This window comes from Pygocentrus nattereri, chromosome 17 (assembly GCF_015220715.1).
Source record: "Pygocentrus nattereri isolate fPygNat1 chromosome 17, fPygNat1.pri, whole genome shotgun sequence".
Taxonomy (NCBI): Eukaryota; Metazoa; Chordata; class Actinopteri; order Characiformes; family Serrasalmidae; genus Pygocentrus; species Pygocentrus nattereri.
The window spans coordinates 25,554,434-25,570,084 of NC_051227.1; the positions used below are offsets into that span (position 1 = coordinate 25,554,434).

The following is a 15,651-nucleotide window of genomic DNA, read 5'->3' on the forward strand; positions in this document are numbered from 1 at the left end:
GGAAGCCAGTCTCTCAGAGATAGTTTGTTTTTTAAATGAGATACCAGATACAGCCCTAATCACATCCCATTGCTATAGAGATCAGGCTCGCTGCCCAATGTCAGCACCTGAGGGGGCAGCCTAACTGAAAACTTTCACCTCACCCTTTCTCTGCTGTCCTGTCTCTCTCCACACCCTCCTCTGCCACATCTCTCACTCTTCCTCTGCTTTCTCAGAGCTGTATTTCAGCACAAGGGTTTCACCCATGTGGAAACAAGCCTGAAGGACACGTTGCTGTAGTGTTTTTCCTGGTGCCAGCAGAGATACGGTGTCAAAGTGTGCAGTTTTGCCAGCTTATAGTTACTGAAACACTATGCATATAAACAGTCATCTCTGAATGAGCAAACCTATGCTGCAGGCCAAAACTGTGGAAACAAGCATTCATTTTTAAAGCTTCAAAATTTTTTTACAATTAAGTCAGCTTGTCTACAACCAAGACAACACAAGCTTATTTATATGGAAATTAAGCAAAGAACGTTTCCCAAAACATTTAATTAATTTCCAGTACACTAACAAGTTATTCCTAGTCAGTATACACTAACATGTTATTCCTTGTCAGTTCTGGGATTTGAACCTACAATCACTAAGCCACCAGCCACCCTTTATCAAATGTTAAAAGACTTTGTTGAAAACAGTGGCTTACAATGGTGCAGTGTTTAATTGCATCTATCTCTGAATTTGCACACCTAATGCAGTTAATAACTCCTCCTGAATGTGAATGTAAGAATCACCTGGATATGTCACTTTGTATTTGAAACCTACAAGAGTCCAGTATGGGAGCAGCACAGCATTGCTAGCAGAGCAGTGCCCAGGGCAGTGAGGGGTTAAGTGTTTTGCCAAATCTGTCCTGAGATTTGAAACGGCAACCAGCTCACTTCTCATGGCTTACCTCTCCTATGACTAAGCTACCCGTCATCCCAATACGACAGAGGCTGCAATAAAATTCTGTATGTATTGAATCAACGGAGGCATGTATTGAAGCAAGGGAGGCAGGATGCAAATGCAACCCTATGAGGCAACACCACAATACTGCACAAAAAACACAACCAATAAATAAATAACATGAAGAACAAGCCAAAAACAGATCTATAAAATGCTGAGAATGGACAATGGAAGATAAGCAATACCAAACCAAGAAGATAGGGGGCCTGTGTGCAAAAGAAGAAGTATCTATATTAATATATTATAGAGTATATAATATATAGCTAAGGACTATAAATAAACAGACATTAAACCAGAATCAGCTGGGAACAATGATTAATAATGTGAGGGGTTACAGACTAAACACTGGTGAAGGAGATATAAAAGAGATGGAGCAAGGGACATAATAGGTTTGGGGACCAAAAGGGACCTGGCTGAAGATTACTATGCTGCAGGATAATCACCAGAAACAAAACAGATCAAGAATCAGTCTGTTCTACTTCATAGCTGCATTACGTCAAATCCCTTTATTCATGTTTAGAAACAATTTACTGTGCTTGGTTTTTATTTTTGAATATTGTTGCTCCTGTACATTGCTATTTCATGCTACTGTACATAGGACAATAAAGAAACAGCCAATATAAAGAAATTTCAACCTTAGGCATTTTCAACTCTGATTCATCAGCAGTAATCACACAACCTAAAGATGTGGAGTACGGCTCCAGAGCAGGTGTGCTGGAAAAGGCCATAGGAGTCCAATCCAGTGATTAACTGTGTGAAAGCTTAAGGCCAACACCACACTACTGAATTAAAAACCAAATACTGCTGCTTTGCATTTGAACACAAGTCTTGTTTCAGTGTTTTCTTAAGCAGTAGGCCTGAAATAACAGTTTGTGAAGAATAGTTTGGCACTAGAATAGTTTGGCACCAGAATATTGCATGACAGAGCCTGAGTACACAGCTGCCAGTCTTTGCGTGCTCTGTGCTAAAGCAGGTGACCTCAGGAAACCACAAAAACAGATCAGACAAGAAAAAACACTCTGGGGACCACCCTCTTTGTAAATGATGCACCACAGCATGCTGAACATTCCTGAAGAACACATAAACTGACAATTTTACAAGAGGGCTGTTTAATGACTGCAAATGAACAAGGCGTTCTCTCGTGATGTGGGGACGCCCGTCATTCAGCAAAAGCACTGTGACAAACAAATGGACAGGTGTTTCTATTGACTCTGGTAGAATAAAAAAAACAGGGGCTAGGAGGAAGAGAAGGAATGTGAAAATCAACTCAATGGAGAAAAATTCCTTCACAAAAAAATGATTTACGGTTTCATGAATTCATGAACCATTCAGTGGCAAACATCCTTGAGGCAACTAGATTTATGAACTTGGTGATTCACTTTCAGCTCAAGCGCAGGCAATAAAATTCAGTATCTTCCAAAATAACTCCCTAACAGCTGCTCTGTATGGAGTGTGCAGCGAGGCTCCTGAGTGAGCAAGTAAGGTCACACCTCCGAGAATGCTTATGCCAAAGAAGTGTCACAACCTAATTTCCTAAATTGATGCTGTCAAGCTTTCAACAGGAAACACAAAAAAAGAGGTCCCCAAAACAAATAATACTATTCCGTATGATTTATTACCAACTGAAACTACTAATTTTATTATTTTTACAATTTAAAGACTATGGTTGTGCCAACTGTTCAATCAGATTAATATCTATCTAGTTTTATGAAGTATTTAGGAAAATAAGGCCCACTTACCAACCGCTGAAGCTTGTGGTGCTTTTGTTATAACTGAGTAGATGTACAAAGACAAAATCATAATGTTGGGTCATATATGCTGGTTCTCTCTCTCTCTCTCTCTCTCTCTCTCTCTCTCTCTCTTTTTGACTTTACAGACAACAGCTGACCAACGACTAGTCCCTTGGTAAAGCCTGGATAAGTGAGGGTCACAGGGGTCATCCAGAGGTTACCATGAACAAGTGAACCACTATTCTGCCATACTATAGGCAACCCATAAAAAATATAATATTTAAAAAATCTATCATTGCATTTTCTATTACTTTTTCTATCGACAGCATTTTATAATATCTTATATTTATATTACATTTTCATTTACAAATCTCATCTCTCTGCCTGCCCTGCTCATGCTCTCATCCCGTTCACCTCCACCTCATCTCCCTCACTGAAAGGATTTGCCGTCTGTCCCCTCCACTCGTTCCAGCCCAGTTGGGGTCTGTGGAGCTCTAATCCTATCCATGGCATGAAACTACAGCTAAAGATCTGCATCTACTCAGCACAAAAGAGCTACAGGTGTAGTACAACACAGCTAATGCTAACAGTAAAACCTGGTGCTTCTCTAAGGCTATCCTTAACTTTAAAATACCCCTTCCAGACACGAGGTTAAATCATTGATTAAAAATGCAAGCTTAATAAAACTTTGATATATTTCACATTTCTCATAGTCTTGCCTCTCCTCTATGCATACACTCTGGATTCAAAGTGAACTGAAAATTATTATTAAAAATCATAAAACATATCAGTCTGATATGGCAAACTATATTTTGGGGTTTTTTCCTCAAGCATTGAACATGTCACTGTCAGGATAAAACCTGACATATCCAGGAGCAAATTTATAGGAAAATAACTTTCAGTATAAGATAATGGAACAAAATGTTACTTTATGCATTTTGCAGCATTTCTATTGGTCTATTCATCATTGCAAATTGCAACAATTTTAATTATGTTCAAAACATGAAAAATGAAAAAAAATGAAAAATAACCTAATGTTAATCAATGATAGGCTAATGCAGTGTCATTGGACAGCTCAACATGCTTAAAGAAGAACAGTAACTTATACGTTTGCTAACAGACACCACTTGTTGGTTAGCATCACACAGAGATAAAGGGGCGTGCAAAGCTATTTATGCTCATTTGCACTCTGGATTTGTGATCGCCAAATGATAGGGCCTATGCTTAGATGGACGTACCACTCATGAGCCCCTTCATTTAGCAATTTCATGGAATAGCTCTCACACTCAAAGAATGCCAGCAGATCTTTCCAAGTACACAATAATGCAATAGTGCAGACTAGGACATCTACACACATGAGCAATGGCCATGACTACCACTCCTGAAGAAAAAAACGCTTACTACCTCATACTCCATTGAGCATAAATAAACAGGTAGAGTATGTAATTCTGTACCTTTTGAATTGGTTCAGTGCACACTATGCACTGTACCTGTTGAGGGCAGTGAGGCCCTCTGGAATGTCACATTAGTAATCTTAGTTCTTCTGCACTTCATCATGATGACACATCTTTTGTTTACCTAACACAAGGGCAGCATGCTATTGCTTACATGTGAGGAATGACTTCAACCCCAGGGCCTGTCATTAGGATCATCATCTCATCATGGCTAATATGAAACAATATGCTCAAAAATACATGCAGAAGAGCATGTACACATGAATGCTATCATTCCAGAAAGTCTATACACATCTCTATGGTATGTGGTATAAGTTCAGGCCTCTCAGGACCTTTAGATCGAGCTGAGTCAGTGTGGAAGCTGGAGATAACTGACTGATGTAGAAGTTATTAATTTTTTACAGGAAGATGAAAGATAATAGATAAACAGTTTAGGTATGTAACCGGGTGGCGGAGGTGGCGAGGTGGCGGAGATGAAGATGCTGAGATTTTCGTTGGGAGTGACAAGGATGGACAAGATTAGAAATGAGCAGATCAGAGGGACAGTGAAGGTGGAGCAGTTTGGAGATAAAGCCAGAGAGGCCAGGTTGAGATGGTTTGGACATGTGTTGAGGAGGAATAGTGGATATATTGGGCAAAGAATGTTGGAGATGGAGCTGCCAGGTAGAAGGAGAAGAGATAGACCTCAGAGAAGGTTTATGGATGTAGTGAAGGTGGACATGGAGATGGTTGGTGTGAAAGTAGAGGAGGCAATGGATAGGGCAAGATGGAGTCAGATGATCCGCTGTGGCGACCCCTAAAGGGAGCAGCCAAAAGAAGAAGAAGAAGGTTAGGTATGTAACCGTGAACATCATGGAGCACCATCATGGAATATTTTGGCTTTTTTGAAGAATAAAAGGAGACTGATAGGGTAACTACGACATCCGTCAGAAAACTCAAATATAAAAGAAAAGACGAGATCATTGACAGAATATTAATATGTTTTAACATGTATCAAAAATGCATGGAAGTAAATAACTGTTATGAGTTTCTGACATGTGGGATAGTGAAGATTCACAACATTTACAGTTGGTCTCAGCAGAGCTTCAGTATTACATTCCAATACATTTTACAGTGATCTAACCTTCAATTTGTTGCTATTATTGTTAATTTCATATATACACTCTCAGAAAAAAAGGTACAACACTGTCATTGGGGCATTACCCCTCTTGTCACTGTGGTGGCACCCTCAGAAGTACATCCCAGTATGTTTAGTGAGGGAACATAATTATACTAGAATCCACTGAAATTATATTTTACAATTTGTATTGACTCCACACACCCTGTCTCGCCTCCAGGCTTTTTATTTTATTGTTGTTTTTAAAACATTTGGTTATGAAAAGGTACAAATATCTACTTTTCCACTAGGAAATACTCATGTAAGATACACAGCTGAACCTTGAAACCACTGTTGTACCTTTGAGGGTACACTTACTTTTTACCTTGATGAATGAATCATGTACCTGCATAGTATGATTATTTTTAACAGTGTACAGTCTATAAGTACACATATTACATATTATATACATCCTATAATAGCGGAAAGAAAGAAGATTTGGAAGTGAGATCAGGCTAAATCAACCTCCTCTTCTCAGTCAAAGCCCTGAAAACCAAATTAAACTTTCGATATTTTATTAAAGGAACCAATTCATTGGGAAAGACAGTTATGCTGGGAACAGCTGAAAGTAAAAGAGGAAGAGGACGGCCAGCAACAAGACAAATGGAGATAATCAGAGGAAACAGGAACAAGCCACTGAGTGCTTGACCTTAACTGCTGGAGGTACTTAACTGAAACACTTAATAATAATAACAATAATAAAAATAATAATAATAATAATAATAACAATAATAATAATAACTATTATTGAGCCTGACTTTAGTTGTGGTTTTAGCAAAACCATATTAATGTACGTATCATAGACAAATCAAAAGACATAAGTCTAAATATATACTCATAAACCGATTTAAGATTGAACTAGAGTAATCAACTGCACAAATTACAGTAAGTAATTTAATCTGTATTTTACAGTATTAGTCTTCATGTTTACGAGAGAAAAAAAACGACATAAAAGGTTAAATCATGAGCTGATCATTCTAAAATGATTTCCTGAATGTAAGCTCTTAGAATCCCATTATAAGCTCACTTGATCCTTGACCAGGCAACAAAAGGCCCTGGAATAGTCCCAGCATTTAAAAGAACAAACAATGAATTTAAATTCAAAGATTACTGAATACCTTTAGAGGTAAAAATCCCATAACCCCCGCAATTTAAGGTTCATGAACTGAGTAGCCCTATTCAGTATTCAATCTAGTACTGATAAAAGAGCATAGGCCTAAAGTAAACACAGGAAAGTTGGGTAATTCAGAAAGAGCACTTCCTTTTATTTCTTTTAAGATTTGTATGAGAAAACATGGCTACTACAACTTGCAGGGGATTACTGAGGAATTTAATAATGGAGCTAATGTAACACCCATGATGCTATTAATTATCAAGGCCCTCTTCATGAAAAACTTTATTTTCTATAGTAAAACGGAGAGGGGGTTGTGAAGTAACCTGCCTGGGGCTGAAGACTACCTAGCAAAAGCCTGCATCCTACATAACAAACTCAGCTAACATAAATCAGTAACAGTAAATCAATTTTATTCACAGCAATCCAAACCTAATAAATTTGCTAAAGTTCATTTCAGCAACTTCCATTTACTAAGCTTTGTGGATCTGTCTATCACACCTTAATGAACTTGCTGGAAGTCCTGCTCCAAAACTATGGGCATTAATATGTAGTTGACCTCCTCCAACTTATCCTCCACTTCTGCCAAGGCTTTCCTTTCCTCAAGATGTTGAAGTGTGCCTGTGTGAACTTGTGCCTATTCAGTCAAACGAGCATTTGTGAGGTCAGGCTGTTTTGGACGAGAAAGCCTGGCTTACAATTGACCTTCCAATTCATCCCAGAGGTGTTCAGTGGGGTTGAAGTCAAGCCTCTGTGCAGGCCACTGAAGTTCCTCCACACCAAATTCATCAAATCATGTCTTTTCAGATCTCACTTTGTGCACAGAGGTACGGTCATGCTGGAACAGGAAAGGGCTTTCTCCAAACTGCTGCCACATCCTTGGAAACATTTAACTGTCTAATATGACTTTGTATGCTGTAGCAATAACAATACCCTTCACTGGAACTAACGTGTCCAAACCCTGAAAAAAAAAATGCCCCAGACCATTATCAGTCCTCCAACAAACTGCTTTTGACACATACATTCTAGTAAGTGGCATTCTCCTGACATCCACCAAGCCCAGATTCATCCATCAGACTGCTAGATAGTGAACTGTGATTCATCACTCCAGAGAACACATTTCAACTGCTCCAGTGCGCAGGGCATACTTCATGTTTGTATAAGCTGTATGTGGCTTTTCCCTGGGTGATAGGGTTTTTTTGTTTGTTTGTTTGCTGGTTTGTTTTTGTACATAGCTTAACAAATATGTTTATTTTTCTCCCTTAACATATTATATTGTATTATAATGTATATGCTGTAAAGGCCTTGTGACGTTTGTGGTAGATACATAATAAAAAGTCATTCGTTTTATTTACTCATTTGTGTCTGTATATTTTGTATACTTATGTGTTGTGGTGTGATTTTTTAGGGAAAAGTATCTGGGGGGTTTTTTGAACAGTTTAAAAAACAGTAACTCGTGTCTATGCACTAATCTCTGGACTTCTAGGACTGCAGTAAACTGCCCCCTCTCCTGGACTCAAGAAAACGTTACTTGCGTAATCAGAACAGAAGAAGCTGAACAGGCTATTTTTCACGTGACCTGACAAAGTTCGGGGTGAAAACGCAGCTACCGCTGCAGCTCAGACTGGGGAACTTCTCAGCTGGACTTTTTCCCCAACCTGAAGCGTCGCCAAACGGAGGTTTCTGCGTGGCTCGGCTGCGGTTTTGAAGGGTGGTCTGCTGTCATGGAGGAAGACTCGGACACTAGAGAGATTTTGCCTGCAGACGCGCTGGACCCGCAGCCGGCGGAGTCGGTCGAAAGCTCTTCCTCCTGCAGAGCTCCGCCGTACTCGTGTCCCTTTTCGGTCACCGTGGAGCCCGTATTGTTTCTGTCCACCTTCTCTCTGGCGCTGCAGATGCCCCTCTACACTCAGTACCTGTGGGACCGCATTAGCGAGGATCTGGGCTACAACGGCACGAAAGGAGGAGGATGCAACTCTTCCGCTCCACACGACCGGCTGCAGAAGGTAGATACGAACACAAGGTTGCGCTCGATTTGCGCAGACGGTGATATATACACCATGGCGTTGTAGAGAGAGAGAGAGAGAGAGAGAGAGAGAGTGTGTGTGTGTGTGTGTGTGTGTGTGTGGGAGGTAATGAGTTGAAGATCAGCGAAAATCCACCTTGTTTTTACCGGAACTGGCTACGGTGGCCGTGTGGGGTCAGTGCAAAAATCCTTTCAGGGTAATTTCATAGTTCTTGTTTCATTAGCTGTAAATCCCTTACAAAAAAATGTACAGTAACGTTATAAGAAGGGTTGCTGTTTCTATACACACACATTTTTCTAAGCCGCTTCTCCCTCAGGGTCGCGGGGGTGCTGGAGCCTATCCCAGCGGTCATCGGGCAGAAGGCAGCTGTTTCTATAGTGCTGCATAAAACTATTATAATGTGTCATATTCCCGCATTGCTGTTTCAGTATTATAATACTTATGTAGTCCAGTAGTAAAACACAGGAACTTAATTTATTATAATATTCTTATGCCGTAAAAATTCCTGTAGCATTAAAGCTGATTTTTTTCAAATAAAAAATAAAGGACCTGTTTGCTTTCTTGCACTTTTCCTTTTTTTTAAACAACCAGAAGTCAAAACTGACCTTTTTGTGTTGTTAGTTAATGCCCCTGATCATATAAAGCAGTCTGTCATTCATCGATCATTACCATCTAAAACACAAAATGCTTAATTTACCATAATCTTTGATCTTTGAAGTATAGTGAATTTTGTCCACCTCAAGAACTTTTTCTGGCTTTTGATTACATCACCCTGCACATTAGCAAGTATGGAAATGTAATAATAACAAATATATCATGTTTTACCTTCTCTATCCACCTCCACCCATCATCAAGCTCAATATTCATTTAGCTTAGAGAACCTCCCTGATCCTGAGTTTCACTCAAGCAACACTATAAGTAAAATGTGATATAATTTCTGTGTCTCATTGACTTTAACAATGCCACCATCATTTTTAATATACACCAAAACACAAAGCTCAAGAGAAAATAGAGAAATAGACCCTCTGCTTGGTCATGTGTTTTGTCTCATCCAGGAGGTCGAAGCTCTTACTGCGCACTGGAACTTGTACATCAGTTTGGGAGGTTTTCTGGTGGGCCTCTTCGTGGTGATCCTGCTTGGCTCATGGAGTGATCAAGCAGGTCGCCGCTTGGTTCTGATCATCCCCAGTCTGGGCCTTGCTGTCCAGGCTAGTATCTATCTGATTGTGATGTACATGAAGCTGCCTGTAGCCTGGTTCCTCTTGGGAAGGATCTGCAGTGGCCTCTCTGGGGATTTTAATGCCATCCTGGCTGGCTGTTTTGCTTATGTAGCAGACACCAGTGACAAGCGCTCTCGCACCTTTCGTGTGGCAATACTGGAGGCATGTGTGGGTCTCGCTGGAATGTTTGCAAGCATTATTGGAGGAGAATGGCGACGTGCACAAGGGTAATTGTTTTTGTTATTTTAACAGTGTCTTTGTTCAGTTCATTTTTTTAAAATGAAAATGTTGGTTTTCCAAACACACTTTAGAAGACCCAAATCCTACACTTTTCTTGTGTTTTATTTCTTCCCCTCAGGTCTGTATAAAAAACACATTGCTACTTTTCAGCCTCTTTTCATCACTTAGGATTAAACAGGTTGTTTTTGTTACTGTGCTATTAAGATTGGTATATATAAATGACTTCTTTTCTGATTGGCTATCCCATATTTTGTCTCATGAAACATTACTTATAACTTCAGTGTTCAGTGTTTCACAGTTTTCCTCTTACCCAAAATATAGTTGATTAGCCAGGGTGCGTTTGGTGTCCAGAATTTGCTTTTTCAGTTTTGCAGTGAAGCTATGGAACTGGAGATGCACTGTTATCTGTAAAAAGCAGCACCTCTGACGAATATTTATATATATATATATATATATATATATATATATATATATATATATATATATATATATATATATATATTCCACCTTTTTGGATTATAAATTATTTTATTTTGCATAACCTTTTATATTAAAAAGTGAAACAATGCTTTATTTACATTTTAGTACCTCTTCATTTTAAATACAGGGCATCAAACAATGCCATACCATGCTCATATGATTTTTACGTGAAAACTCACATACAGTGGTGCTTAAAACTTTGAGAACCCTTTAGAATTTTCTGCATTTCTGCAAAAAATGTGACCTAAACCATGCATAGTCTTAAAGGTACATAGTGAACCCAATTACATTTTTTTCCAAAAAAACAACCTGGTGGAAAAGCTCGCATCTAATTATGTTAATTGGCAACAGGTCAGTAACATGATTGGGTATAAAAAGAGCATTCCAGAGAGACTGAGTCTTTCAAAAGTAAAAATGATGAGGGGTTTACCAGTCTGTGAAAGACTACACTGGCAAACAGTGCAACAGTTCAAGAATAACATTCCTATTGACTAATGTTAACCATCATGTGTCCATCAACAGGAGAACACTGAAGAACATTGGTGTGCATGATAGGGTTGCAAGGAGAAAGCCAGAGCTCTCCAAAAAGACCATTGCTGCTTGTCTACAGTTTGCTAAAGATCACAAGGACAAGCCAGATGGCTGTTGGAAAAATGTTTTGTGGATGGATGCAACAAAAATAGAATTTCTTTGGTTTAAATAAGAAGTGTTATGTCAGGAAAAAGTAGAACACTGCATTCCAGCAGAACCTTATCCCATCTGTGAAACATGGTGGTGGTAGTGTCAGAGTTTGGGCCTATTTTGCTGCATCTGGGGCCAGTGTAGTTTGCCATCATTGATGAAACAATAAGCTCTGAATTATACCAGCAAATTCTAAAGGAAAATGTCAGAACATCTGTCCATGACCTGGATCTCAAGAGAATATGGGTCATGCAGCAAGACAATGATCCTAAGCACACAAGTTGTTTTACCAAAGAATATTTAAAGAAGAATTAAAATAATGTTTTGGAATGGGGCTGCATGGTGGCGCTGTCACCTCACAGCAAGAAGGGCCTGGGTTCGATTCCCTGGCTGGGTGACCAGGGTCCTTTCTGTGTGGAGTTTGCATGTTCTCCCTGTATCTGTGTGGGTTTCTTCCCACAATCCAAAGACATGCAGTCAGGCCTGCACATGCTGGATTGCCCCTAGGTGTGTGTATCAATGTGTTCTACTTTTAAGACTTATGTTAAAATCTGATGTTTTAGGTCATATTTATGCAGACATATAGAAAATTCTAAAGGATTCAGAAACTTTCTAGCACCACTTTGTACTGTTCTCAATTGCACAATGTTAATTTGTGTGCATAAGCTTCTATTACTTTTTCAGCTACAGTAGTCAACGACTATATTTCAGCTAATGGGAAATTTGTGCGAATCTTGCATTTTTTTTGTGTCAAACTATCATAGAAGATTGTGCTTCAATCTGTGTTCCATATTGCAGTATTGACAAGTCTCAGCCTTGCTTCTTATAATTTCAGGTATATCAGCCCTTTCTGGCTTGTTCTAGCCATAAACCTGGCCACAGCGCTGTACGCTTACCTCTTTGTGACTGAATCGGTCACTCCTGATCCTGAGGCAAGGCTGTTCTCTGCCCGGCACCACAGAGCTGTCTATGATCTCTATACGTCTGGAGGGCAGGGAGGACACAGGGCTAGGCTGTGGCTCTACACTCTCTGCTTCTTCCTTGTGGTCACTGTGCACTTTGGCTCTCGGGAACTGTATGTGCTCTATGAGCTAAGTTCTCCTCTGTGCTGGGACTCTGAGCTGATTGGCTTTGGTTCTGCTGCTCAGCACATGTCATACCTCAGCAGCCTGCTGGGCCTGAAGGCTTTCCAGTTGTGTCTAGAGGAATCCTGGGTGGCCATCATAGGCCTGGCCTCCAACATCACGAGTTTGGTAGTGTTTTCTGTGGCAAACACCACAGCTCTCATGTTCACAGGTAACATTTCCAAAAAGCAAAGATCCGATAAGCCATGTATTTTATTAAAAGCGTTTGATGTGTTATTATAGGCAAAGCAAATGGAGTTTGGTTAGGGAGTTATATTACAGCAGAAGCAGCTAATGTATTAGCTTTGTATGAGGCAAATGAAATTTCACAATTGCGCACACATGTTCCAGGAATATTTTGTGGCAGTTAAAAATGCTTCGTCTTTATTACCTGTGTGTAGTATGTACTATCAAAACATGTATTACATACAGAGCTGTTTTCACCAGAACAACAGGAGGGAGGTATTATAAGAGAGGTTAAAGGATCTCTCCTGTTCCAGCTAGCGATTATGTAATGGAAAATGAATCCGGGAAATGTTTAGCATCTAGTGATGATGAAACCGTAATAAAATTAATAATTAATTAGTATAATTGTGTTGGGTTTTGTAGAGTAGATTAAATGATACATGTCAAGGAAATCATTCACATTATTCTCTGGCCTGTTTTAATTACTGTACTTGTGCACATTGTTTGATTACTGGCCAAGTACACCTTAATGAGAATGCAAATGGTGACATGCAAGGAGAGTGAAGAATAGTCTATATTTAGATACAGTCTTCCCCTAAGGCTACTCTGCACTGCCATCTAATGACTATAGTAAGAAAAGCTTGGTTGTGAAGGTAAACATGACTAGGATCTGTTTCCTTATCTGCCATTACCAGGATATGGACTGTCTTTATTCCTAATGACCTCCACTCCAGTTCTGAGATCCAAACTATCCAAACTGGTGGACCCTTCAGAGCAAGGTACAACCTCTTCAAATTATACAATAAAAGGAAACAGTTGGAGCTGAAATAATAATTGTGTATTTCTCTCAGGTGCTCTGTTTGCCTGTGTGGCTTGTGTTGAAGGTCTCTGCTCACTGGTGGCCAGTGGAGTCTTTAACTCTCTGTATCCTGCCACCTTACATGTCATGAAGGGCTTCCCCTTCCTCTTCGGAGCCTTTGTACTCCTCATCCCTGCTGGAATAATTGGGTAAGATCACAAGAGAGGCTAGACTCTATCTAGGCAAATGAAGTTTATTCTGTATTTAAGGGCTCATATGCTCTTTTTGTTGTATTTTATTTTTACCCTGATATCCACTTATGGTGTTTTCCAAATTCTCTCAATTTATTAGTTAAACAGGTTGTTTCTGTTACTGTGCCTTCGAGACTCATATAAAGGACCTCTGTTCTGATTGGCTGCCCTGTATTGTGCCTTCATCAAAAAGCAGTTAGAGGTGAAACACTGCTTATAACACCAACATGAATGGGCATGGTTAAAGTGAGGTGGATATATGTAAATGCACTGGTTTTCTTAACACCCCAAAAAAAAGCAACTACTTTAAAACGGGCAGCCTAGTTTATATATGTGAACTGTATGTACTTGGGAGTGAATGGCATTTTTATATGATTATGTATTGCATCAGCTACTTAAAAGTAAAAAGAGATGATTTTCCATGATATGGGTCATTTAGTGAGCTGTGCCATCCATTTATATAAAAATTAAATAATTATTGGTCTTGTTGTGCAAGGATGTGCAAGTTTAACCAATATGTTTGTATCTTATTTATTTATTAAGGAGCTTGAAGTGCCAAGAACAAAGAATGATCAACAGGGAAACTGCAGTGAACTGAAATTGGCTGTGCAAGATCCTTGCCACTTAATGACAGCAAAGGGACCCAGAGGCTTTTTACTCAGTTCGTGACCAAGGGTGTGTTTTCTGCAGAAATGGACAAATATGACAAAAGACATTTCAAGGCACAAAGGTGTGTCTGTGTGCTGCTAATCATTTTTAAACCAAAGAACAACCTTCAAAAAACAATACATGATTAATCATTTTTAAATGATTAATCATTTGTAAAGGTGTAGTAGTTAATACCTCTTTCGAATACTGATGTGTACTTTCACAAGTCTTTTTTGGTTTTTAGGTATTAATTGAATATTGCTCCTGATATAATTGTATCTCTCCAGCATCAGAACTGGTAAGTAAGGGAATTCTGTGTGAACAGATGTTGAGGAGTCAGCACTGCTATTTCACTTAAATTCTTTCATTTAAATCTGTCAGTAGTTTACATCAGTTGCTGAGATTAACAAGAGGAGTGGCACTGCAGAGCAGTGTCTAAAGAAGTCTGGGATTACCGATTTACATGGTTGTCTGAATAGAAGTCCCCTAAGTGGACCCAGATAACAGCACAGGACACAGGTCTCCACTAAAACATACACAGTTCAGCTCTCACTGGTGCCATTCTAAAAAACAACATCCATCCTTCCATTGACACCAACATTCATGTCTGCTTATGTTAGTCTTATTTTATTTCCTACTAAACGCCCAGGGGGCAGATGCAGTATGACATCATAACTGGAAAATGAGACTGTATGTAATATCACTTTTTATTTTTACAGCCTTATGACCTATATGGAGAGGAAATTAGTGTCCTGTCAGCTCTAATAGTACAACCACAGTGCAGATTTCAAACAAGGATCTCTATTTCACACCAGCATATACCAGTGAATACTACTGTACAATTTAATTCTGTACATAAATAAAGGAATATTTTCAAAAACATTTTATTGGCTGTTATTTCAGAACAAAAAAAAATATTGTACAGCTCATATTTCATTATCACTTGGCCTATTCTGGTTTCTCTAGCTTTACCAGTTGTTTTATGCACCGGACATACTTAAATATACACACATTAGATTTAGACATTAAGGCAGGGGGAGTTGCCCCAGACTTGGATAAAGCTATCAACACTGCAAGAGGTGTTGAGGTGGGAAAAAATGATGTCATGAATGTCCAATGCATGTCAAAGGGCAAATTCATAAATTTTTCAAATGTTCTGCATTATTAATGGTTGTAATATCAACAAGGTCTTTCAGAGAAGTTTTTCTTGTGATATTCTCCATTCTAGAGAAACTTGCTGAATCAGAATTGTTTACAGTGTTGGTGGAACTAGATGACTAAGGAGTTTATTGAAACTTAAAGGTATGTCACCGACAATTGTTATATAAAATGATTATGAATACGCAGGCTGATGCCTGAGTTTTTACAATACATTTTGACCTATAACTACTATTTTTTAAATCCTTTCATGGCAGTGAGATACATGCAGGTGTCATAAAGGCAAAAAACAAACTGACGATAACAAGTGTAGGTTCACTGGTTGTTTTGTATAGCAAAAAAAATGGCTATATTTGTATTGTAGACATTGAGACCACTGGCTTCTATCACCACAATGTAAAGAAA

General features: G+C 39.0%; 1 protein-coding gene across 2 annotated transcripts; it reads left to right on the forward strand.

Moving 5' to 3' along the window:
- Positions 1–7,980: 7,980 nt before the first annotated feature.
- slc46a1 (solute carrier family 46 member 1) lies at positions 7,981–14,970 on the forward strand. 2 transcript variants are annotated; one of them, XR_001857815.2, is made up of 7 exons: positions 7,981–8,438; positions 9,515–9,906; positions 11,916–12,376; positions 13,086–13,169; positions 13,242–13,398; positions 13,984–14,170; positions 14,333–14,970. XR_001857815.2 is itself a non-coding variant. In XM_017696866.2 (6 exons), the coding sequence occupies exons 1-6, from the start codon at positions 8,157–8,159 to the stop codon at positions 14,036–14,038; spliced, it is 1,431 nt and encodes a 476-aa protein (XP_017552355.1). In that variant the 5' UTR covers positions 7,981–8,156; the 3' UTR covers positions 14,039–14,970. The 2 variants fall into 2 exon arrangements, 1 of the variants encoding a protein (XP_017552355.1); XM_017696866.2 differs by having other exon boundaries at positions 13,984–14,970.
- The last annotated feature ends 681 nt before the right edge of the window (positions 14,971–15,651 follow it).